At 40.1% G+C, this 26,980-nt stretch overlaps 1 protein-coding gene and 1 long non-coding RNA gene across 2 annotated transcripts in view; both read left to right on the top strand.

Moving 5' to 3' along the window:
- Window positions 1-26,980, top strand: part of LOC307158029 — a 399,912-nt gene that overhangs the window by 171,666 nt on the left and 201,266 nt on the right. The gene's annotated exons all lie outside the window — the stretch shown is intronic.
- The window catches only part of crybg1b (crystallin beta-gamma domain containing 1b), a gene marked incomplete at its 5' end in the record, with an annotated part of 32,330 nt that continues 6,089 nt past the window's right edge, over window positions 740-26,980 (top strand). Inside the window, 17 exons of the mRNA XM_079868780.1 lie at window positions 740-848; window positions 4,401-4,510; window positions 6,108-6,961; window positions 8,338-14,086; window positions 14,233-14,388; window positions 14,653-14,691; window positions 14,924-15,042; window positions 15,147-15,294; window positions 16,343-16,482; window positions 17,552-17,678; window positions 17,752-17,787; window positions 18,515-18,642; window positions 19,456-19,582; window positions 21,036-21,181; window positions 22,867-22,993; window positions 25,133-25,162; window positions 25,293-25,405. Of these exons, the coding sequence (XP_079724906.1) occupies window positions 740-848; window positions 4,401-4,510; window positions 6,108-6,961; window positions 8,338-14,086; window positions 14,233-14,388; window positions 14,653-14,691; window positions 14,924-15,042; window positions 15,147-15,294; window positions 16,343-16,482; window positions 17,552-17,678; window positions 17,752-17,787; window positions 18,515-18,642; window positions 19,456-19,582; window positions 21,036-21,181; window positions 22,867-22,993; window positions 25,133-25,162; window positions 25,293-25,405 (8,258 nt within the window). The remainder of the gene's footprint in view (window positions 849-4,400; window positions 4,511-6,107; window positions 6,962-8,337; window positions 14,087-14,232; window positions 14,389-14,652; window positions 14,692-14,923; window positions 15,043-15,146; window positions 15,295-16,342; window positions 16,483-17,551; window positions 17,679-17,751; window positions 17,788-18,514; window positions 18,643-19,455; window positions 19,583-21,035; window positions 21,182-22,866; window positions 22,994-25,132; window positions 25,163-25,292; window positions 25,406-26,980) is intronic.

Here is a 26,980-nt window from a genome sequence, read left to right as displayed (position 1 = left end):
AAATACCATTTTGAGAAGAAATAACATTGTTTTGAATGTAAAGTTTCATTTTGCAGGAGAATTGAGGGGTTTTGCCCATTGTGTGTGTGTTTTTTTTTTTTTCTGATTTGTGTGTAGAGTTCTGAGAATATGAGGCATGCTTTCGGAAAATGTGTGTAAACAATCGAGAAAAACGAAGAAAAAATATTTTTTGTTTCTACATTGCATTGGCGTTTCCGGTTTACCTGTTACCTCTCTCAGCAGATTACTTTCACTGTAGAACATTATATTGAAATGTAGATATAAGCCTATGAAAGACCAAAGAGCTTTAGATTTAGAACACCAGTGTTTGCATGGTATATCCAAAAATTTATTATTATGAAAAAAGTGTTTGCCATTTGATGCAAATGCTTCTTTCTGACATGTGTTTATGGCATTTTGAATGCAGTGTTGCATTTTGAAGGAGATGTGAGGCATTTTGCATTTTGTGTGTGCAGTTTTGAGAATTGTGTGTAGAGTTTTGAAAAAAGGAGACTTAGTTTTGAAAACGTGTGTAAGCAATTGGTAAAAACTGTAAATGAAAATTAGCAGTTTGCTTCAATAGTCTATAGTAATTTAGGGAATTACAGTAATGAGAAAAAAGGTAGAAACTAAAAGTACATACTGTAATTCGAACAAATAATTGAGGGGCTAATCCTGCCTCTCTCTAGCATCAGGCCACAGGTGTTCATCAACATCACATCTAATGTTCTCTCTTGCCATGCACCTGGGGAAGAACCTTCTGGAGTGCCTTATCCATCCCTGGCAATCCTCTGGACTCGTGTCCTCACATCCGGCACGCATGGCTTCCAAAAGAGACATTTGGTCATGTGGGTGGTGACCAAACACTTTCCACCTCCACCCATACAGAAAAAAAATATATTGAAATATATTTTACAGTAAAGTGTAAAAAATATATGTGGCATATATTCCAAATACATTGAAATATATTTGCATTGTTGGTCACTTATATTTATCATTTTGAAATATATTCTGAAATATAACAAAAATATATGATGTTACAGTAAGTGTGAAATATATTTACATATATTTAACTAAAATATATTTATTGGGCCAATTTCGAATATTTGCATATATTCCAAAAATATATTTCTTTTGTGTATGGGAGCCTTTCAGCTGAGATTGCAGTCAGCAGTGTTTGAAAGGCACAAGGCTGAACTCTATTCTGTTTTGAGTGTGTGGTTCACAGTTTTGACAGCAGTGTGTTAGCATTTGAACAAAGTGCTGTAAATCCACAGTGTTGTGCAGGTTGTGGTTAAAGTCATGGGATAAGTGTGTAGAGTTTTGAAAACTGTGTTCAAGCAATGAGAAACGAACTAGAGTTTGGTCCACATGAACTGCTGCTGTGCAGACTGTAGTTAGAGTTTTGCACATGTGACTCCAGTTGTGCCCACTGTCGTTTAGCAATCGAAAAAAACTGTAAATAAAGCTGAAAAATATATAAACACCGCAAATCTTAAAATTGGACATGTTGATTTAACTAACTTAAAATAAGTTTTGGTTGAAGTAGTAGAGTTACTAAAACTAAATTAAAAATAAAAAAAATAAAAAAACAAACAAAAAAAACAGCTAAATACAAATATTATAGAAAAATAAATAGAAATATTCATAAACATTAATAAAACAATAATAAATGACAAAACCACATGACAAAATTAAACTCAAACTAAAATTAAAAAGAAAACTGAAAATATAAAAAGAAAAGCTCATTCAAATGTTACTAAATCATTTAACAGTATATTAAATTATACTAAAATAACACCATATTTATTTTTGCTTGACATAAAACTTACACACAAACAACGACACAACACGTGAAGATGTTGTTCCTCCAGCAGGAGGCGCTCCAGTAAAACTCTCTCAGGCTGTGAAGCTCAGACACTAACATGACCCGGCCATCAGTCAAGGATCAACCCGCACTGTATTACTACACACACGCTGCTCTGATTGGCCAGATTCAGACTGAATATTAATGCTTCAGTAAAACAAGCTTCAGGTTAAATGAAATGACGTGGATGATCTGCATGTGAGCAGTGTTTTGGCTTGAGAAAGCCGGAAGTTTGAAGTAGTCAGACGTTTTTAAGTTTGAAGTAGTTTTATAATTGAAATTTGAAGGTTTTAAGTTTGAAATAGTTTTAGTTTTAGTCAAGTATAAGTTTTAAATGGCATAATTTTGAATACATAGGTATATTATTTAGATATAGTTTTAAAAGTTTGAAGTTTGAAGGTTTTCAGTTTAAAATATTTTAAGTTTTACTTTAGTAATTTTAAAAACTTGGGGTGGTTACTGAGTTGTTGATATATGGTTGCTAGGGTACTTGACGTGGTTGCTAGGCAGTTGTTAGGGTACTTGAGGTGGTTGCTAGGGTGTTGCTATGCAGTTGCTAGGGTACTTGAGGTGGTTGCTAGGCAGTTGTTAGGGTACTTGAGGTGGTTGCTAGGGTGTTGCTATGCAGTTGCTAGGGTACTTGAGGTGGTTGCTAGGCAGTTGTTAGGGTACTTGTGGTGGTTGCTAGGGTGATGCTAAGCGGTTGCTAGGGTGTTGCCATGCGGTTGCTAGGGTTTTCTGGGTGTACTTCAGTGTTTTCCGCTGCTCAGGATGGCGAGTGTTTGCTGGTTACACATGGAGGATCTGCTCTGCCATCTGGATTCCATTGCCGAGAGCAGGAACTGAATATGTGTGGTTAAAGTGAGTCACGGCAGGCATTACAAAACATTCCCAGAGACCAGAGTGAGCGGCTTCAGACATACAGTTGAGTCAAACTACGGAAACTAAGTTATTATACGCTTGCATGAATGTTCCTCTCTTCAACTGTACCGTACATGCATTGAGAAAATGGTAAAAGCCATTCCTGCAGCATTAATGTTAGTCTTCTCCTGGTTAAATAACTGCCTCAACTGTTAAATAACAGATATAAGATTAAAATAATATCAGATTCGTCTAATTTTAAATAAACACAAAAAGCAGATGAAAAATAAACATAAGTAAGAACTTAAACTTTTGCTATGGTTAAATAAATGTTCAGTGATATCTTCCAAAGATTAGTGAATTTTGGCACATTCTTTTTCTCAATATAGTGTTGATATGACAACTAACCTCCTAAATACACTCAGTTTCGTCATGCTAGCATGTGTGGAAGTGTGTTACAACTAGCCCCAGTGACCCATAAACCCATAACATAGGCTACAGTAAAAGCATGTTCCTTCAGACGTGTGTGTGTGTGTGTGTGTGTGTGTGTGTGTGTATGCTTAAACTCATTTCGTGTGTTTTCCTGAACCCTCTCGGCTCATTAAAGTGTTAGAGGCCAGAGTCTAACCGTGGGTGTGTGTGTTGGCCTCTAGTGCATGAATAATTCAGTGTGTGTTTGTTAGACTGAAGCCGTTGCACAACAGTCGAGATACCTGTCGTGTTCTGATACCTGTCGTGTTCTGATACCTGTCGTGTCCTCTGTGCTCGACACACCTGTTCCGGCCACAGCTCGACCGATGGATCCTCACAGGTGAACGCGAACGCTGAACTCAACGCTGGATCATGGTGAGTTTCTCAGTGTTTACACACTTGACTGCATGGTCAGAATGGCTCCAGATCGCGGGAAGTGAACAGGTCTGTGCACGAGCAGGACAGGTGTGGGTGTGACGTGCGTGTAGAAGCAGGTAAATAATTAGAGCAAACGTTTGAGCTTTCTCTTTCTTCTTTACGCGAGGCTCCAGCATCAGTGCGTTCTGATATGATTCATCTCTGACACGTTCAACTCTGTGAGTATTGGGCTTTCCTACTGTATATAAGTTGTTTGAAAATAAATGGATTTGGCTTAAATATCTTTATTATTGTGCTTAGAAAAAACGTCTCCATTGGAAATTGGAAAGTTCTCCTAATGTTATTTTAATAACATTCCAGGAACGTTCTCTCTAGGTTTTGTTAACAATAACTAACCTTGGAAGAAAGTTGCTAGGAGAACCTAAAGTCACTTTTAAAAACAGTTTACAAAATACTTTAAGGAGATAATTTACGCACATACAAATAAAAATATGCATGATCATGAAAACGGCTTTCAGCTTCATATTTTAAATACGTTTATAGCATGAGAGCAGCTGTGAGCATCACTGTGTTAAACGCACTTTGGGAGGCTGGAAAACTGAAGTGTTCTGTGACTGTTCTCTTGTTCATTGTGTTGGATTGGGTTCATCTGATCCTCTGAAACTCAATCCTGTCTCCGTCTCTCCCCGCGCGCGCGCGTCACAGAGGAGCTCCTGCGCGCGCCCTGCAGATCACTAATAATTAACGATCCTCAAGCGTTCTTTTATTGATCCGGACGTTCATTCCTGATCGCTTTTATCGATCTGGATTCATTGAGCCGCAGGGCTGGATCATTTCACGACTCTCGCTGGCGGGACGAAAGACGCGCTTCTCTGGGTGTTCCGCGCGCCGCCGATCCGGACAGTGAGTTCTGAACATCAGCAGGATGACTGTGTGAGATTTGATGATGAATATGAAAACTTTCCCCGTTTCTTTATTAATCATATTTTTCTCCGTTTTAATTTTTTTCTTCCAAATCCTGTGTTAGGTAACAAAAGGCTATTCTAAGTGACGTTCGCATTAAGTTATGAAAACGTTACTTCTGAATGTTCTCTGATTTTAAATGTTTTAAAGGCGCATTTTCTTGGTTATGTGTGAATGTTGACTGACAGAACATTCCATTGTATCATTCTTCAAACATTATAAGAACGTTGCTTTTGAATGTTCTCTGAACGTTCTAAAACAAGTAGAAACATTTAAAAAAAACGTTTTGGAGATAAAACGTACCATGAATGATGTTTTCGTTCGAACGTTCTGAGAGCATTATTACAGAGATAACTTTGAACGAACGTTCTATTACCGTCACTGGAAGAATGTTTGTTCTTAACTTTGAGAGAACATTGACAGAACGTTCCGTGTTCGCTGTGTTCTCTCAGACTGACTGTACTTCTGTGGAGAGAGAGGAACTCTCTGGCACGCTTTGCTTTAGTTCATTAGACAAAAAGTCATGAACTGCCTTTGGATAAAGTTGCAGAAAAATGTCATTGGAATCCAAACTAAATCCAATATATTAGCTGTGTCTGTATAACAATATGGGTCTCCTTCAAAAAGTGTAAAATTAATCTTTGATGGCAGTGATGGTCATTTACGGTTAATAAACCTTCATAATGTGCTATTTTGACATTGGATTTAAGCATGAGGTGTTTAACAGATTGTGTCGTTCTGTCAGACTTGTCAACTGATAGTCCATGTGTTCTGTTTTCCAATATTTGAAGGGATGTAAATTAAATATTGTGTAATTTATATATATTATATTATTATAAATATTAAGTTTATATAATAATATAATATTATTAAAAGTATTATAAATAATATGTTTATATAATTTTTGAACATCTAATTTTCAAGCATCAGAATATAATATTGAGGGTTTTTTTGTGGATTTTTTTTTAATGCATTACAATTTTTCATTACAAATTACATGATAAACATACTGAGGGAATTGGAGAATATCTTAGTATTTGGTTGATCTGTCTTTTTGATTTAATGCTTTTAATGTTGCTGTTTGAGCATGAAAAAACTTTTAGTTCTTCTCTATATCAGTGTTCCTGAACTCCTGAAACGCCTCCATTGTAGTATTGAGTTTCTTCCGGGAACGAACACGTCACAATATTCCTCATTATAATAATTAATGCGCAGAATAAAGGGGCGGGGCCTGGTTGAGTTAGTTAGTAGTGTGTTAAACTGGCGGTTATGGAAAGGGGCGGGACATTTCCCAAACACACTCGAAGCGCTCGACCAATCACAACACACTGCTCCAGCCGACCAATCAGAGCACAGTGTGCTTTTCAGGAGGAGGGGCTTCATAGAGACAGGAAGTAAACAGAGCGTTACTGACAGACTGGGAAGAGAGGAGCCGCAACAATGGAGAATATGAGGAGAATAATCAACATTCAAGCAGGAAAACCTGTTCTAGTAGAGCCTGAAACATCATTAAGTGTGTTACAGATCAATCCCTCATGATTTTGCATGTGTGTTTGTGTGTGTGCAGGCTGAGAGTCCACAGGAGCGCAGCCCAGGGGTGCTCAGTCGCATCGGGAGCTGGTTGGCGTGGGGTTGGAGCGGCCCGGCTCTGAGCGGAGATGATCCCGACTCCGAAACACAGCGAGAGGAGGCGTCTGAAGAGGACAACACAGGAACTGCTGGTGCACATGAGAAACACAGTCCTGCAGTAGAGGAAACCGTTCCAGCAGAGAAAAGCCCTTCCCCGAGCCGGAATGCCAAACATCCGAGATCCCAGGTGTGCCAAGAGCAAAGCAGAAGTGAAAACAGCGAGACCGTTGTAAAAAGAAGCAAACGCAGTCAGTCGTTTGAGAGTAACAGATCAACACCTGACTTCTCTGATCAAGATAACACAGAGCAAATGGGACGCAGAAGATCTGGAAGGAGGAGGCGGAGCTCTCATGGAGATGTGGGCGGGGCTAAGACTAAATCACCAACCAATCCTCAGCCTGATAGTCCTGTAGCAACCAGTTTGGCAACCAGCCCACAGTCGGCATGTGCTGACTCAGTGTTTGAGGAGGCGGAAAACAACGTTCAGGAATGCTCCGGTTCAGAAGAGCCAAACTCAGGTAGCCGTGAGGATTTCATCCGAGCAGAATGGGTGGAAACACACCTGAGCGAGGACAAGGCTGATTCCCCGAGCTCACCTGTCACTGAATCAGACATGGACGAGGAACCCGTGGTGAGGATGACCGAGAGCGCCGAGTCCAAACGCAGGAGTATCAAAGTGTCTCACAGCGAGAAGATCTTTGCTAAAAAGCTGCTGGTCTCAAATGAAGATCCTCAAGTGACGCTTAAAAGCTCTACGGATCCTAAATGGCCGAGATCTGATGAGAAAGCAAGGTAAATTTACCTGTTTAACCAGTTTGTGTGTTTTGCTGATTTGCTTACAGAAATAACTAACAAACACAGTATACTTTTGAAAGCCCTTTTGTGTTTATTTGATCTGTGAACACTTTAAAAGTTTATGGGTAACACTTTACAATATGGTTCATTAGTTAACATTTGTATGTATTAACTAACATGAACTAACCATGAGCAATACATATGTTACTTTATTTGTTCATCTTTTTTAATGTTAGTTAATAAAAATACAGCTGTTCAGTGTTAGTTCACAGTGCATTAACTAATGTTAGCAAGATTTTAATAAAGTATTAGTAAATGTTGAAATTAACATTAAGAAAGATTAATAAATGCTGTATAAGTGCAGTTCATGCTAGTTAACTAATGAAGCTTATTGTAAAGTGTTACCAGTTTATGTTTAAAATGAAACTTTAACCAAACGTGGGAAAACTTTCTCAGAGACAATCATGACAAAACACCATGCGTCATGTTGTGAAATATCTCAGGTTCTTGTAATTCCTGTTGGTTAATGTTCCTGGAGCTTGTTCAAAGAGCGTTCTGCATTGAAAAGAGGCATTTTCATAACAATTAAGTGCTTGCATAGTTAAATGCCAGTTTTTCTAGATGTCAGCTTTGTGCTTTTCTCCTCCTAAAAGAACATTCACCTAAAAATTAAAAATAAATTACTCTCACGTCATTCCAAAAACTCTATGATTCATTTATTTTGCTGAAAACAAGATGTATTTTGAAGTTCATTCAAGATGTTTGGGTTATTTGTCATTCAGGGAAAGTGATCAGTGATTGTTTTAAATACAATATCATAACAGCAGTCGACGTGACTCCAGCATATGATAGTTATGGGAGGAACAGACCAACTTATGGAACCATTTATCACTGATTTACTGTTATTTACTAATAACTTAGTCTTTCTCTCTGTTGCAGCTCGCAGATCTCATCCTCACACAAATCTAACACAATACTTTAGGCTAGAATATTGCGCAAGAGTCTTTTTTAATGCTTTTTTGAAGCAAACTCATTTACTTTCAAAGTAAAAAGGGGAGTGAGAAGTAAAACATCCTTTAAATGATCTAATAATCTTTGCAACTTTTGAAATAATGTCTTGAAAGCACGTGTTTTTGTTAGCCACTTTCTATAAAAGCAAATGCAAATGTGCTGAAGAGCGGGAAGTCATGCAGTTTGTGGTTTGCTTCAAAGATATAAAGAACAAAGGAGGAGAAACAAGGAAGATAGAGAAAGAAAGAAAGACACAATGAGTAAACGACTAATGAAGGGAGTGGATGCTAAACGTCATAGAGATGACAAAATCACTTGAACCTTTTTTGCCCGTTTGACTTTTATTGTTTGTTATTTTACAGATGTCCAGAGGACAGAGTGGACGGCACTAATGTGAAGTCCGGTCATCAAAAGGGACGAATCGCAGACAAAATCAGTCTGTTTGAAAGAGGAGCGACCAAAGCTGTCATTAGCTCCACAAGCCTGCGCCATCTGGATATTTCTCCAGCTCGAAATGTGGCTTTTCGACTCAAAGAAGAAGATGGAAAGCGATCCAGTTCTGCACCTCCGAAACAAACGGTTAAAGAGAGAGCAATGAGTTTCACCGCAGGACTGAGGGGAGAAGAGAAGTTAACGTTGTCGTCCGGAGTGTCTGGTCATGCATTGAACGAAGGACATTTAAAAACAGCTGGTCATGAAGCATCTCGTTCTGGAAGTTTTGAAAAATCTACAGCTAATACCAGCGGAGAACGCAAACCCATAGATCAAACCGACTCCAAACCCATAGATCAAACTGACTCCAAATCCCACAATGCAACACAAAGCAAACCTGCATCGTCAGAGAGCACTAGTGACTCGAACATTGGGAATAAAGAGTTGGATAAAGCGAGCTGTTCTGTTTCATCTCCTGTTGACGAGAGCCCGACGGTGAAATCTCCAAGACGGACGGGCTCGCAATCTAAGAGACGACGAAGCAAAGAACCGCTCAGCCCCACCAGCAAGAACAAACAAGAAATGGGTCAAGGTGAACAGGAGGTCATGGACAACAAGAGCAACACAGCGTGTAATATAACCCTAAAACCTCTTATAGATGCGGGAGACGTTGCAAAGACCACAGACCAGTATGTGAAGAGCACTTCTGGTGATGAGGTTGCGAGCAAAATGCCTGAAGTTCCTCCAAAGTTGGATATAATGCAAAGCACGAAGGCAAAATCAAACACTGGCTCAAAGAGGTTACAAAAGTCTTCAGATATGGACACAGAAGGTCTCAAAGAAATGAAAAGCATGGATGCGAAGGAGACTAAGAATGAAGTGAATATAGAGCGGACAGGCCTTGACTCAAAAACTGAAGAGCAACAGAAAAACAGCAACAAAAAGCAGCCTGTTCAAGAGAGCTCAGAAGGAGAGGGGCGGAAGAACAGAGACACGATTGTAAACACATTGTTTAGAGAGTCAGGGAAACTGGATACATCTGTGACAAATGAAGAGAAACCACCATCCCCGGAGGACCTGAGAGCGGCCAACTCTAAAGACTTCTTTGTGCCAGCCAATAGCAGCAATGCATCTTCTAGGAACGATGCCAAGCCGAACAGAGAGAGTGAGAGAGATATGTTGGTCTTACCTGAGAAAGACACCTCTACGAGTGTGCGTGAAGCGAAAAATACCCCTGAAAATGACCCAAGATCAGACGAGGCACAAAAACCATCAAAGCCAAACCATAAGAGTAAAGAAAAAGATAACTATCAGAGTACAGAAGCAACCGAACAACTGAAAACAACTGAGCCACACAAACACAGCAATGAAGTCAACACATCAAAGCCAACCGAGCAAAAGATAGAAGGTGAAATTACACTGAAGACTACTAAACAAGGTAAATCAAAGGACAGCTTATCCGTAAAGCCCAAAGAGATTAAACAAGAAGACACGACAATTATGGCAACCAGTCAGGGTAAAGAAACCCAGAATACAGAGAATAACTCTTCTACTGAATTGTACGATCAGACTAAAGATAAAGATGCTTCTATAAGTATGGCACTGGCAACACCGAACCCTGCACTGGTAAAAAAACAAAATGATGAAGCGGACACTATAATTTCACCTCATATTCCACCTATGGAGAGAGGCGGTCCCAAAAGAGACGGGCCAAAGAGCCAATCAGAGAGCCGAGAAGCTTCCAGTAAAAGGGACTTAAAACAACAACAACAACAACAACAACAAAAGACCAGCACTGAAGCTAAAGACAGAAGCACAGACAAAACCAAGAGTAAAACCACTAGTACAGAAATTACATCCATAGTAAATGGAGACGTAAACTCTGCAGAGACAGAAGATCAGTTGTCTGATAATACTTTTCCTGTAATACCAACCAATAATGAGAAACTATCTCTGCGCTCTGTGAAAAAGAAGCCCACTTCATCGTCATCCACAGTCAATGACGCATCTATCGAGCAGTCTGGCCAGGCCGGTGAAAAGATTACCTCTAAACCAGCATCAACAAATGAGACTGTGTCCATTTCACCAGCCTCAAGTGATGACAAGAGCACAACTTTAGTTTTGCCTAATGAAAAGGACACAACTCCATCAGACTCAGCGAATGAAAAGACCACATCACCACAAGCCTCAACCAATGAGACAACCTCCACTTTGCCTGACTCAACTAATAACAAGACTATGCCTCCACTAGCATCAACCCTTGAGACAGTCTCTGTTTCATTAGGCTCCAATGATGACATGAATAAACCTCCACCAGCCTCAACTAATGAAAAGAACACAACTCCATCAGACTCAATCAATGAGAAAACCACACCTCCAAAATCCACACTTCCACCCGCCTCAACTAATGAGATAATATCCAGTTTACCAGCCTCAACTGATGTAAAGACAACACCTCCAACAGACTCAGCTAATAAAAGCACAACTAAGGAAAATACCACATCTCCACAAGCCTCCACCAATAAGACAACCTCCACTTTGCCTGCCTCAAATAATGAAAAGAACACAACTCCATCAGACTCAATCAATGAGAAAACCACACCTCCAAAAGCCACACTTCCAACAGCCTCAACTAATGAGATATCCAGTTTACCAGCCTTAACTGAGATATCCAGTTTACCAGCCTCAACTGATGTAAAGACAACACCTCCGTCAGACTCGGCTAATAAAAGCACAACTGATGAAAATACCACATCTCCACAAGCCTCCACCAATAAAACAACATCCACTTTGCCTGCTTCAACTAATGAAAAGAACACAACTCCATCAGAGTCAATCAATGAGAAAACCACACTTCCAACAGCCTCAACCAAGGAGATAATATCCAGTTTACCAGCCTCAACTAATGAAATATCCAGTTTACCAGCCTCAACTAATGAAAAGGCAAAGCCTCCACCAGCCTCAACTAATGAGATAATATCCAGTTTACCAGCCTCAACTGATGTAAAGACAACACATCCGTCAGACTCAGCTAATAAAAGCACAACTGATGAAAATACCACATCTCCACAAGCCTCCACCAATAAGACAACCTCCACTTTGCCTGCTTCAACTAATGAAAAGAACACAACTCCATCAGACTCAATCAATGAGAAAACCACACTTCCAACAGCCTCAACCAAGGAGATAATATCCAGTTTACCAGCCTCAACTAATGAAATATCCAGTTTACCAGCCTCAACTAATGAAATATCCAGTTTACCAGCCTCAACTAATGAAAAGGCAAAGCCTCCACCAGCCTCAACTAACGAGACAATCTCCACATCGCTTGAAAACACCACGCCTCCAACAGCATCAGCTAAAGAAAAGACCACACCTCTACCAGAATCAACCATCGAGATAACCTCCACATTATCAGGCTCACCAAATGAAAAGACCACACCTTCTCCATCATCAACCGTTAAATCGACCTCCACTTTATTAGACTCGGGTGATTACAAGACCACACCTCCATTAGTCTTAACTAACGAAACACCTAAAACTAATAATGAGACTACACCTCCGCCAGCCTCAACCAATGAGACAGCCTCCACTTTGCCAGCCTCAACCAATAAAAAGTCTTCAACTAAAGAAAACGCTCCACCTCCAGCCACAACCGATTCACCAGTCTCCAGTGATAAGACTACTAAAAATGAGAGGACATCGCTACCACCAGCATCACCCTCGTTCCCATTACCCTCTACCAATGGAGGGACTATAACTCCACTTCCTTCATCCAAAGAAAAGAAAACTCCATCAGACTCAGCTAATGAAAATACCCCATCACCACAAGCCTCAAACAATAAGACAACCTCCACTTTGCCTGCCTCAACTAATGAAAAGAATACGGCTTCACCATCATCATTGAAGGAAAAGACCTTGCCTCCTGATGCCTCAACCAAAGAGAAGATCTCCCACACGTTGCCATCAGCCAGTGAGAAATCCTCATCTCCCTCCAGCAAATCTACAGATCCAGCCACAAGAAAAAAGGAGTTTATCCCCAAACCCTTCCTCCTTCCAAAAATCCCTTCTGCACCTGGAAGCTCCTCCCTGAACAGGGACTCTCCATCTAGCTGGCTTGATGTGGATCTGCAACGTCCTATAAAGAAGAAGCAGTTGATTTCAGAACCAAAACCTAAGCTCGGCACATCTGTGAGGAAGACCAACCTGGATGCATCGGGGGAAATCGACCCAGATGACTTCATTGCAAATGTGAAAAGGCTAGCAATGCCGTTTAATCTTCCCCAACGCAGACACAACCATCATCGCCCGCAAGCCCTTCCGTTTGTCCTTCCAGTCATCAGAGAAGACCGTTTAGAGAAACCCTTTGATCCGGAGGAGTTCCAGTTTGGTTTGAGGAAAAGGAGGGAATTCATTTTGGATCTAGCTCCCAGTTCAGTTTGCAAGAGCCAAGACACAGAGGCCAAGAAGGAGGACTCCAAACCTAAGTGGACAAAACCTGAGCGTGAGAGCATCCTCACTAGGTCCCTTATCTTCCAGAGGAAAAGGAAGGAGTCTGAAAAGGAAGAGGGAGAAAAAGAGGAGGAGTCAGATGAAAGTAAAACAGAACCAGTGAAAACAAGGTCTCGTTTGGAGAGGTGCTCCATTGTTAGCCTTCTCCGCAGCCCTAGCAAAGGGAGACGCATGGAGTTTTTAAGCCCCACTGAGTGTCCTTCAGATGGGCTGTTATCACCCAGCGATGCTCCTGGGTCTACGTCAACTCCACAATCACAGCTGGCACCAACTGCAGAATCACCTGAACAGGTCATGATAGAGAAAGTCCTTGCAAAGAATGATGGCCGCTCTACCCCGTCTGGTTCTCAGGTTATTCTAAAACCCAGCAAAGATGTTGTGCCTGCCATGATTCCTGACCTCAAAACAACTTCAAGAGACCAAACAGTCACTGCGGTAATAGACACTAATGCACCTCCCAGTGATACCAAGACTGGTTCCCAGGTTGTTCTAAAACACACCGAGAATGATGGACCTATTATGACACCTGACCTCAAAACAGCTTTGAGAGATCCCACAGTTACTATGTTAACAGACTCTAATGCACCTCTCAGTGATACCCAGACTGGTTCCCAGGTTGTTCTAAAACCTACTAAGGAAGATGGACCTATGCAAACACCTGACTTGAAACCAACTTCATTAGACCCTCAGGTCACAATGTTAACAGACACTAATTCTCTTCCTACACCTAGTTGTACCCAGTCCGATGGACCTACCATGACACCTGACCTCAAAACAACTTTGAGAGATCCCACAGTTACTATGTTAACAGACTCTAATGCACTTTTACATCCCAGTGGTACCCAGACTACTTCCCAGGTCGTTCTAAAACCTACTAAGGATGATGGACCTTCCCTGACACCTGACCAAGTCAACATGCTAACAGACACTAAAACACCCCCACTTCCCAGCACTACCCAGATTGATTCTGATGTTGTTCTGCAACCTGATGGACCAACCCTGATGCCTGACCTGACTACAGTAGACCCTATTGTCACTATGAAAACAGATGCTAGCGCTCCTCCACCTCTTCCTTCCTTTGAAGACATCAAGTTGCCTAGTATCCTGGAGAAATTTCTTCCAAAGGAGCCTGAAACCACTCGATCATCAAATACAATCGACCCACTGGTCAGCCATCCCTCATTTATTCATTCATCCATCACACTACATGACCACAGCAACAACACATTTATACGTTCAAATACCCAGCTAGCATTTCAGATAGTGTAAAACATGTCACATATTTCAGTGTTTGTGTGTATTTGGTTGGTTAGGTGGCTAGAGAAAGTGCTTCCATACCGGGTCTAGTGGATCCGAATACGGCTGTTGACGTAGCTGACGGGAAAACCCAAGACGTGACGATTCCACCTGCACCTCAATTTCCAGACGCCCAAATTCCTCAAGCTAAACCTCAGAGAGAACTCCCAAATGTATGTGTCCATCACCAATATCTATTTTCTTTGTAAATCCCAGAAACGTGTTTGTTCATGTCTGCAATCGCTCAGAAGAATGAACGCCAGCATGTTATTCATGCATGTCTGTATTTCTACATGACAACATGAGAAATTTGAAGTTTTAATATGTTTAAAGGGTAAAGTCTTTGGGACATCGTTGCATCATATTTTTGACTGTCTTTCAAAATAATTACCTGCATTTTTCTCCTAACCACAAAGGGCAAATGTTTTATTTTTCAGATTCCAACTGTTCGTGGAATCCATCGGCGTCCTGCAAAGGTTTGCCAACATTTCAAACTCATGACCCAACAGAGATTTTCAAATATTAGAAGCTGCTTGCCTTGTTCTGTTTGCATAACAAGAGCCAAGTTTTGGGAATTTCATGTATGCTTTAAATATGCACATCAACTCTAACTTGTTGTACCAGTCAGGCAGTAATTCAAAGCGCCCCCATACAGAGAGTTAAGTCCATAAAGTGCTGGGATGATTAAATGTATCTTGTTTCCATCAGATTGTGATATTTGAGCACCATCAGTTCAACGGTCAGTCCTTTGAGTTGTACAGGGATCAACCTGATGCTACACAACTGCAACTGTCCAGTGTCATATCTGTGAAAGTGGTCAGAGGATGGTAAGCAGCAAATGCGGATGGAGATCAAGTACTCAGTGCATGATGATGATGATGATGTGCCTTTTAGTAGTTCAGATTTAACTGTGCACTTTGGCCTATTGCAGTTGGATACTGTATGAGAAACCAGGGTTTGAGGGACGATGCATCGCTCTGGAAGAGGAAAGCGTTAACGAACTGCCCAATCAATGGGCGGAAGAGGGCGAAGAAACATCTGTCCCTATGGTCATTGGCTCAATTCGCCTGGCTATCAGAGTAAGAAACCTCAAGAATATCTTCTTTAAAAACATTCTGAAGTAGCGCTGCACAATTAATCGCAATGAAACCGCACGTGATTTGGCGAAGGCTGCGATTATTTTAAGCGCAGCTTGTCAGTGCAGCGGCTGATCGTAGTAAATGCTCCATCTGAACACCAGAGGGCGTCTCTCTCACACACACACACACACACACACACCACACGTAATTCCAGGAAATCCCTATGGGCATCTAGCCTGGCTCCGCCGTCCTGCGTACTTCCGCTCAATTTTATTTCCCTTCAGTACTACGTCTGGGATTGTGGTGTATTCTTTGGTTTTCTCCAATCATTTTTTTGGCGGTCCAATCAGCGAACAGAGGGAGTGGCTGAGAACGATGACGATGAGGTCGTGCGTGTGTTTGAGTTGTAGGGTTACGTCACGACCAAAGGTTAGCGATTGGTTATGGCAGATCCAGAGTGACTCTGGGCAGATCCAATAGTTTTAAACTTCAACAGAGTACCCGCCTTGGGAAGTTAACGCTTGTCAATGGAGAGAGGCCAGACTCTCTGTACAAATGAAATGTACGAGAGTCTGGTAGAACCAGGCTAATGGGCATCTTACTATCGCTATCTGAATAAACAGAAGATTGAAACCCTTCGACTGATTTAAACATGACTAATAAACACACGACTGCCTTATTCTGTGTCAGAAGCTCATCATCTCACAGAAGGAGGAGCTCAGCTGTTATTGTGAAGGGAGTTAAAAGCATGTTAATGTTGTCTTTTGTTGGACAAGAGGTTCATAAAGGCTTCTCATGTCTGGAAACATGTTTGACGCGTGTTGCTTTTTCAAATGCACGTCATAAGCGACTCGAACTCGCAGTGCTTTCAGAGTGAGCCGCGTTTCCTGAGCCGTACGTCACTGACAAGCTGCATAATAATCACAGCCTTTGCCATTTCATAATCGTATAAAGTGTAAGCGATCAATCATGCAGCCCTATTCTGAAGTGTTAAAAGTAACTGGAGTGAGTGCTGTGTTTTTCTGTGTGTGTGTGTGTGTGTGTGTAGGACTACACTCCTCCCCGGATCGAGCTGTTCACCGAGCCCACTGGCAGGGGCAGAAGCTCCGAGTATGTGGATATCACTGAGGAAGTGAGCAGTTTCGGCCTTCCTCTGAACACCGGCTCTATCAAAGTCCACAGTGGTCTGTAAGTTCACAAACACGCCCTGCTCAGACCTTGAACGTTTACTGGGGTGTGTGTTTGGACACTGTTGTTGGGTGTGTGTGGTCAAGTTGAAGCTCTTGACATGCACATCTTCACTATGAATAACTGGGCATGTGATGCTTTGTAAAAAATACCTCAGAAATCAACCTCATAGCAGCATGCTAAAAATAACCCAGAATACCTTACCATGATTTGCCTCACACCACTCTGATTTTCTTTAGAAAGCGTAAGTATGTGTGAGTTGAAAGAGTGGCAGTGTTGTGGAAGGTCGCTTTGAAAACATAATCATGAGATTCCTGATGATTCATAAGTGTGTTATGTTTTATGAGCGTGTTTGAGTCAGAGGCATTAGTCACACAGCACCATATAAACAATCCCAGAAGACACTAATCCGCCACTCAGACTGAAGGGCAAACGTTTATTCTTTTGGTTTCAGATACAAAAGGGGAATAATAACTAGAGTAAAGTTTGTGAAAAACTGCCTTGTATAAATAACTTAAAAACACATTGTCAGCAAGAATTAGCATGTTTCTAGGATGTTGTTAGCATTATTTAACATGTTGATATCATGAGTTTAACATTATTTAGCATGTTGCTGACATGATTTAACAATGTGCCAACATGCTTTCTCGTGTTTTAGCATGATTAGCATGTTGCTAGCATTATTTAACACATTGCTTATATGTTTTAACATGTTGTGCTAGGATAGTGGTCATGCTTTGCTAGTGATAGATAGCTTAAATACTCAAAAGTCTTATTGTGCAAAAGTCTTGACCCCCTCAATGAAAGTCTATGGGACTTTTTTTAGTTTTGATCTTCCGTTTAATGAGAATCGTAAGTCGGATCAGTTAGGAAACATACACCAACCCGAGTCAGAACAGTCTGAAGGTCTGACCCAAGTTTGGAGGTTGTAGCTTGAAAAATACTTTGTCAAACCAACATAATAAAGATTAGAGTGAGAGATAGTGTATAAACAGATATATATAGCATAGCCAACGGTGCTCTGCGATTGGCCGGTTGATGATTGACAGGTGTGGTTTCTCGTCTACAGGTGGTTGGTTTACAGTGATCCAGGTTTCCAGGGACTGCTGGCAGTGATGGAGACCGGAGAATATCCGTTTCCCGAGGACTGGGGTTTCCCGTCGCCGATCGTGGGCTCTTTGAGGCCCTTACGTATGGTACGCCTTCACACACTCGCGTTACACACACATCTTCATGCTGTTTCTCCGCTAACATGTGCTTCTTTCACAGGGCCTCCCGAAAGTAGAGAACCCGACGGCAGTGAAGGTGTGTTGGAGTTTCAGTGTCTTCTCAAGCGTTACAGTGTTTACATGCACAACTTGTGTTTCAATCGGACTGAATTCATTCTGAATGCTGAATCTGAATGTAGTGTTTACATGTGAACATGTGATCAGGTTGATGTGTGTTTATAAGTCACAAGCTTCAAATCGGAATAGATTTTTGGACATGCGCACACGAATATACAGAGTTTCCCGCTGTTTGCACATAATAATTATTCTCCTACATTGGTTCTTTATTTGTTTTAAACAGCAGAATTAATATTTATCAATTTCTGGTCATAATTTGGAGACGATGAGCGTATGAACCGTTGTGCCGCTGCTTATATTGATCACACAGTAGAGATGCACAGTCGTGTGTGGATGAGAGACTGAAACCAGGACTGGCTCTGAGTGAAAGGAGGATTATAGGAGGACGGGAAACTCATTTATATGACATTAATATGTGCAATTTTTACGTCATCGCACATGCGCAGTCCTTTCAGTTTCGGTTTTCAATCCGATCAAGTGTTCACATGTTCTCTCGATCAGATTAGAAAAGGAATAAACCGCCCCTTTCAATCCGATCGAAATGTCATTGGGATCGAGCTCAATCGGATCCATTAAGGTGTTTTACATGAAGGAGTTTCAGTCCGATCGAGCCATCAATCCCGTTACTGACGGATTATTTGGTTGCATGTAAACGTAGAGGCTCTTGATCTCTCGCTCTCCTTCAGGCGGTGTTGTATGAGAAAGCCGGTCTGGAGGGCCGTGGTGTTGAGGTGCAGGGAGACGTGTTTTCCTTCTCCGACCCGGACGATCACGGATTGACGGGTGTGGAATCACTGAAGATCCTCGGAGGCCTGTGAGTCCTGAACACTCCTGTGATTTTCATACACTCTCCAGCACAAATATGGTGCTCTTCGCATGCGTCAAAAATGACCTGTGTGTTAATGAAATGAATGTACTATATTTTAGTTTGAAAATGTGTTTTATTTCATATTTTGTATGTTTAGGGGATTTTTTTTATACTAAATTATATTTCCACTGTATTTATAATCCATTTATTCACTCTTTGAGCATAGACCTGAAAATTACATTTCCAACTCAAACTGGTAAATCTAGAACGCTTTAGAGCGACAGACTGAAGTTTGATCTCTTTATAAACACGACACTTGGCAGATTATTGATGAAGTGAAGAAAGTTTAAAAAAGTGAACTTTAAAAAAGTAACAGAATTTTTACGTGTATTGTTATGAAAATGCACAAAAATACTATTTTCAATTTTTATATGAAATATATATTTTCAAAATCACGCTTTACTCTAAAACTGCAAGAAAATCAAAGCCATAAATCTAAACAAGTTGTGTTTCAAATTTAAGCTTGATATCTGATAACTGATCTTCAGTGAGATGTTGTTGGGCTGCAGTTCCTCACGCTTCCACTAGAGGAGATTCGTCTCGTTCATCATCTCTGACCGCGAGGAGCTCAAGTGTGAATATTGTTTACAGGATCATTAAACCTGTTCAGATCATCAACATGATTTATGTGTGTGTTCACACAGCAAGAGCCAAAACTTTTACCAAGTTTCGTACGATTCCGATGAAGTAAAAAATTCGTAAAAAACTAAACGTCTCCTATGACGTCTGATGAATGCTTTACTCCTCGACTCGTCTCAGGTGGGTTGGATACGAGCACGAGGGTTTCGACGGACACCAGTTCATCCTGGAGGAAGGAGAGTATTTGGACTGGAGAGACTGGGGCGGGACGGGGCAGAAGCTGCTCTCGCTGAGGCCCGTCTTCATGGTGAGTCTCTTTACTAGAGGAAAAGGGTCATTATCATTAACTAAAACTAATAAAATGTGACCCTGGATCACGTCACCAGTCTCGAGTCGCACGGGTATATTTGTAGCAATAGCCAACAATACATTGTATGGGTTGAAATTATTGATTTTTCTTTTATGCCAAAAATCATTAGGATATTAAGTAAAGATCATGTTCCATGAAGATATTTTGTAAATTTCCTACTGTAAATATATCAAACATTTAGTTTTGTGAGTGAATGCAGCACAATCGCCAACATAAATGAACAACTTTAAAGGAGATTTTCTCAATGTTTCGATTTTTTTTGCACCCTCAGATTCCAGATTTTCAATAGTCATATCTCAGCCAAATATTGTCCTATCCTAACAAACCACACATCAATAGAAAGCTTATTTATTCAGCTCAATTCAATTTATATCAAAACATTGTGTGACTGGTTTTGTGATCCAGGGTCACAAATATGCTTTTTTGGAACATTCCCTTTCATGCAGTGTGTAATAGAGCGGTTTGTGAATGTAAAAGCTCTGCAAAGTTTCAAAGATCAAATAAAGTTATTGTCTCCTAAAAGAAAGAAGTGATTTTCAACTGCGTGAAATGAGTCATCAGTGATTCCAGTCTCACTTCCTGTCACAATGTAACTAATAAAAGCTAATTCACTGCTATGTAACTAATTTGCATAATCTCCGCCTCTGGTCCTGATTGGCTGAGCAGCGTCTCTTAGCCCCGCCCTCAAACGCTGTAGTGTATCTGAGACTGGAAGAGTTTGGTTCGTGTTGTTCGTGTGGAGAAGACGCTGTTTTCTGAGATTGATACGGTGAAACCCACGCCATCGTTACTGTTCATATCACTGAGATCAAGAGCTGAGATTCAGATATGATAATGAGCGTTTGCTTTCTGACCAATCACAGCAGAGCAGCTCTCAGAGAGGCGGAGCTTAGAGAGACTGAATCTTCAAACGAAGCGTTTCAGACTATTAGAGATTATTAGTGTTTTTTGACCTGGGAAACATTCTTAAATCAAGAGACATTTACCGGAGAAGCAAAATTACCTCAGATATTAAGAAAAAATGTAATTAAGCAATTTTATGCTTAAAACAAGAACAAATATCTTCCAATGGGGTCAGAAAAAATAAAGTGTTCAAAGCAATTTTTCAGTAAACAAGTCTTAATATCTTCAGTCATGTTGCTTCTCCAGTAAATGTATCTTGATTGAAGAATGTTTGGATATTCGTCCTGGAAAACAAACCATAATTTTTAGCAGTGTTATTTTTTTAATGTAGGTTTTGTTATGCATTATGCAATCTCCGCCGCACACCTGCAGTGTGTGTGTGCTCTGGACAATACCAGGAAACGCCAGCTCCACCTTTCTGATCTGAGACAATCCTCCAGGGGCGACAGAAGACCGTAAAAATGCTTTGAATTGGCTTGTTTTCCAGGATTTCTCTTCCCCTCATATGAAGATGTTCAGTGAGCTGGACTTCTCCGAGCGAGGCGTCAGTATGGACCTCCAGGAGCCGCTGGAAAACGTGTCGGACACACACTACGGCCCACACACTCGCTCCATCGAGGTCCTGGCAGGAGTGTGAGTCTGCTTTATAGTTTATTCAGCCAATAGAGATGATAAAAACATCAACACAGAAGTGTGTATGTCCGGTCTGTTGAGGTCCTTGCACACCGAGTCTGAAGTTTTGGTATAGTGGTAATACCATGGTATTCTGTGGAGGAGCATGTTAAATACCCGAATGAATGAATATTATGCGTACTATTGTACTGGACAGTCTTTCAGGCATTATTAATCTATTATGGAAAAGCAAACATGCTGAATTCTCTCTCACAATGCGTTCACTTCTGCTTCACGCGACACACAGAATATAATATTAGGCTTTCGCTACTCTATTGTTTTATGAGCATAAAGCAGCTCTTTAAAATAAATAAATAAATAAAATGAAAAAGAATAAAAATACGTTAAAAAACAAAGCAAAAGATTATAAATTAGGGGAAAAAATAATACAAAAAATACATTTTATTTATTTATTTTATTAAGTCGTTTATTCCTTTATTTATTTTCCTATTATTACATTTATTTATCTATTTATTCATTTGTATATTTTAATTATTCACTTATTTATTCATTTTTCACACGCTTCATATATAGAAGCTTTTTAGGGGTTCCATCACTTTATGGACTTAGTTATTAAATTATTCATTTTTAATTGTGTATACATTTTATTAATTAAACAGCAATCGAGTAAAGAAGTTTAGAGTTTCATAGAGAATCCCAGTAAACTGTTTTCTAGTGCTTCCACAGAACTAATGAACAGGTTTATGTGCATAATTAGCTGCCAACGGCTGGTCATGTGACTCAGACGCCCACATGCAAACACACACTCGAACGCCTCGGGCTGATTGTCATTCGGGGGAAACATTTCGTCTGCGAAAAAAGATCAACAAAGAAGTGCATTTATGCAAATAATCTGAGATGGGTGGAGACGGAGAGAGAGCATGTACATGTGCAGCGCATTTCACAATCCATGCGGTTCACTGTAATTACTGTGTGTGTGTGTGTGTGTGTGTGTGTGTGTGTGAGAGAGAGAGAGAGAGTGTGTGTGTGTGTGTGTGTGTGTGTGACAGAATGTGTGTGTGTGTGTGTGTGTGTGTGTGTGTGTGTGTGAGTGAGTGTGTGTGTGTGTGTGTGTGTGTGTGTGTGTGTGTGTGAGTGAGTGAGTGAGTGAGAGAGTGTGTGTGTGTGTGTGTGTGTGTGTGTGTGTGTGTGTGTGTGTGTGTGTGTGTGTGTGAGTGAGTGTGTGTGTATGTGTCAATGTATGTCAGTGTGTGTGTGTATGTGTGTGAGATGCATGAATGCAGCACACACACAGGCAGGTCTGTATTTGTCAGGCTCTTCCGCTCTATATGAATGTCATTATTTGGGGAGTAGGTGCAGTTTGAGGATCATGGATGAATATGAAGCTCATTAAACACTGATGACCTGATGACCTTTAAACACTGATGACCTGATGACCTTTAAACACTGATGACCTTTAAACACTGATGACCTTTAAACACTGATGACCTTTAGGCGTTTCTGCCCCAGAACTGCAGCTGCGTTGTTCTCACGTTAAATAATCTTCAGCATTCTTGAATAATAAATCTAGTTGTACATTATTATAATGAATAATTCATCCAGAAATGATCATTCTGTCTCTCATGTTGCTCAGAACACAAAAGAAGAAGTTTAACCCCTCGTCCGTGTGTGTGTGTGTGTTGTAGTTGGGTGGCGTTCGAGGATCCCGGGTTGTCCGGTCGTCAGTATGTCCTGGAGAAGGGTCTCTACGGAAGCCCGGAGGACTGGGGCGCGACTGACAGCCGAATCGCCTCCGTGATCCCGGTGACTCTGGTGAGAGACTCTCGTCCCGTCCAAACACACACTCTTCAGAGTGTGTGAGAGTGTGCAAAACTTTCCCATGTCTTAAAAGTGCCAAAGTGCCCTTAATGCACACCAAACACACACCAAACACACACTCTATCCCACTGCAAAACATGCTCTTCTTACTCAGTGTTTCTGTCTTGTTTCCAGTGCAAATATCTGAAAATTCTTAAATCGAGAAGCATTTACTAGAGGAGTAAAATTACATAAGATATTATGTCTTGTTTTCCAGAAGAATTAATTAAAAGAGTTGATGCTTAAAAAAAAGCAAAATGATCAGCCAATGAGGTCAGAAAAATAATGTTAATTCAATCAGAAACGAGATTATTTTTCTGACCCCATTGGCTGATAATTTTGCTTGTTTTAAGCATCAACTCTCTTAATTTTTATGAATTCTCCCGGAAAACAGGACATAATATCTAATGTCATTTTACTACTTTAGTAAATGCATCTTGATTTAAGAAATGTTTGATATTTGGACTGGAAACAAGACACAAATACTAAGTAAGAAAATCTTTTTTTTGCAGTGCGAGCGTATCCCATCATGCATTGTGTTCGGGAACTCTCGAGGAAAACAGTCCACTGTAATTTAAAATAATTAGAGACGTATAATTTAGTGGTAAAAACATAAAGTGTTGCATATTTTATCGGTGCAAGGATGAGTATGGTGTGTGTGTGTGTATAATGTGTGTGTATAATGCCTATTTTTATCACTTAATTAGAAGCACCACGGTTTTAAATGTGTTTTCTGTTAGTTACACACATGTAGAAGTTTATTTTTAAATGCAAAGAATTGAAAATATAATTAAATAAAAGCTCTGTAAACACTTGCATTTTTTGCAAGACTAATCAAAAGCTCCACACACACACTTGCAGTCTTTCGAATAGAGGGAATGCGTCATGCAAGTAGACGAGTGGTCGAGTGTAAAGACTGCAAGTGTGTGTGTGTGTGTGTGTGTGTGTGTGTGTGTGTGTGTGTGTGTGTGTGTTTGGACAAGGCATACTTCAGTAAAGTCAACAGCTTCTGTCCGCAAACGTCTGAGAGAAACGGGATATTCCTGTGTAAAACTGATCGACTCCATCTTGATTGACAGCTCTGGTTAAAATAAACAAATTGCCAAGTATACGTGCAGACTAATGCAGTTCACTTCAAGTGTGTTAATGATCACACTGTAAAAAGGGTTAGTCGACTTAACTTAAAAAATATTTGTAAACCCGTTGCCTTAAAATGATTAAGTAAATAAGCTTTAATGCTTAATCTATAAATCAATAAATAATTTACAAATATTTTTTAAGTAAGTGAACTGAACACTTTTTACAGAACTTATTACACGTATATTTGGTAACACTTCACAGTAAGGTTCATTAGTTCACATTAATGTCTTCACTAACATGATCTAACCGTGAGCAACACTTTTGTTACTGTATTTGTTCATCTTTTGTTAATGTTAGTTAATAAAAATACAGCGGTTAGTTCACAGTGAGTTAACTAATGTTAACAGGATTTTAATAAAGTATTAGTAAATGTTTAACATTAATAAATACTGTATACGTGCAGTTCATTATTGATCATTATTGTACAGTGTGACCCTTGAACTGATCCCCGAGGAGTCGACTCATCTCGATTTGATTGACAGCTCTAGTCTATCTCTAGACTAACTTAGTATACTTTTAAAAAATAAACAGTATTTTCACTTCAAGTATATTTTTCTAAAATATGCTTGAAGTACAATTATTTTAAAGTGTGTTAAAAGTTGTATTGTGAAAATAGGTAAAAGCACGATGCTAATATACTTTTAATATATTTAAAGATAGTAAACATTTCTGGTAGTGTATTTGCAGTGCACTATTGAAAAAGGAAATATTAAATATTAGGAAATATATTTCAAATATGATAAAGTATACTTTTGTTCACTGGAGAGGTGATAATAAGATAATGTTAGATAAATATAATTTTTATTGTGTTAGTTAAAAATAAGATAATGTTAGATAAAGAAAGGAGATATTTATTTTGGTGAATTATGCAAAGATGATCTCAGTGAGAGCAGATTTCTAATGACCCGAGATCAGCCGTTAATGCGTTTGATTTTACGCTTAATTATGTTTCAGGAAAATCTCGAAAGCTCCTGCCACTCCCAGGTTAGTAAAGAAAATATGTATTATTATTATTATCATTATTATCATTATTATTATTATCATTATTATTATTATTATTATTATTATTATTATATTTTATTGAAGTTGATTATGGAGTTTGATCTTGTTGTAGATCGAGCTGTTTCCTGAGCCAGGGTTCGGCGGGACGTCTGTAGTTCTGCTGGACTCATTACCCAGAATGCCTGAGGGCTTCATCGTGCGCTCCTGCAGGGTTTGTGCTGGAAGGTTAGATCTGTTTTCTCGTGTGTGTTTTTTTTGTTTTCTGTGTTTTTCTGCCCTCATTTCAACATCTGTGTGTGTGTGTTTCTGCCCTCATATGAACATCTCTCTGTGTGTGTGTGTGTGTGTGTGTGTGTGTGTGTGTGTGTGTGTGTTTCTGCCCTCATATGAACATCTCTCTGTGTGTGTGTGTGTGTGTGTGTGTGTGTGTGTGTGTGTGTGTGTGTGTGTGTGTGTGTGTGTGTGTGTGTGTGTGTGTGTGTGTGTGTGTTCTGCCCTCATATGAACATCTCTCTGTGTGTGTGTGTGTGTGTGTGTGTGTGTGTGTGTGTGTGTGTGTGTGTGTGTGTCTGTGTGTGTGTGTGTGTGTGTTTCTGCCCTCATATGAACATCTCTCTGTGTGTGTGTGTGTGTGTGTGTGTGTGTGTGTGTGTGTGTGTGTGTGTGTGTGTGTGTGTGTGTGTGTGTGTGTGTGTGTGTGTGTGTGTGTGTGTGTGTGTGTGTGTGTGTGTGTGTGTGTGTGTTTCTGCCCTCATATGAATATGGGGGTATTATTGTTGCAATATTCCAAATAAATAGATTAAGATCCACAAATAAATGTAAAGAGTTTCACAAAAAAATATAAAATACACAAATAAATAAAATGAGATTTGCAAATAAATAAAATATTTACAAATGTTTTATTATTTTACAAACACAACTCTGCCTGGAATTTATTTGTGAACCGCTTTCTGTGCATTTGTGAATCTCCTCACGCATTTGTGGATTTTGAAACACTTCTAGCGTCGACGTGCAGACAGATCCACAAATAAGTGGACTCAACCCACCGCCTACTCAAGCCAATCAGATAACGGCCACATCGAGCTGGCCAATCGTAGCACGTTCTCGCTTCAACCAATCACGTTTGGCTTTACACTGGGCGATCTTGCTCTGTGCTCATTCATCTGCATTTCAAATAGGAAGTGTACGCGTAAAGGCCCATAAAATATGTTTAAAATTTGGATTTTGTTAGAATTACACCATTAGACTGCTTGTCAAGCCAAGCCACAATTTGTATGAGCCTTGAAAAAAGCCAGAGAAACAGCCCTTTACATCTCGGGAACAGCGCATTATGGACGCGTCACGTTATTCAAGATAGAACAGAAAAGCATCAAGTAGCTGACTAATGAATAACTGGGTTCAACCCATAAATAGCTACACGAGTTTTTAATTTGCATGGCAAGATTTTTATTTGCAGCACACGCTGATGCTGAGGCTCGTACTGTTCCATATTGGGTGGTCATTTGGGCTCATATTTGGTATTCTACATGACATTTATTTATGTCCTATTGCTATTTGTCACCGCAATTGTGCTTTAAAAGGCAAAATCGTATGTCCTGTAATTTCTTGCATCGTGTCTACCCCGTGCGAGGCTATCTATCTAGAAGAATCTATCTATCTTCTAATCTAATCTATCTTCTATCTATCTAGAAGAAGTGCGGGCATCCGTTTACTATCAATGAATGCCAGTGTCCAGGACACTATCACGAAATATGATTTTTCAAGTAACCAGCACTAGTCAAAGTAGGCTACGATCAGAGC

The sequence above is a fragment of the Squalius cephalus genome, assembly GCF_949319135.1.
Source record: "Squalius cephalus genome assembly, chromosome: 4".
Taxonomy (NCBI): Eukaryota; Metazoa; Chordata; class Actinopteri; order Cypriniformes; family Leuciscidae; genus Squalius; species Squalius cephalus.
Note: the sequence above shows the minus strand (reverse complement) of the source record. Positions and strands in the feature narration are given on the sequence as shown.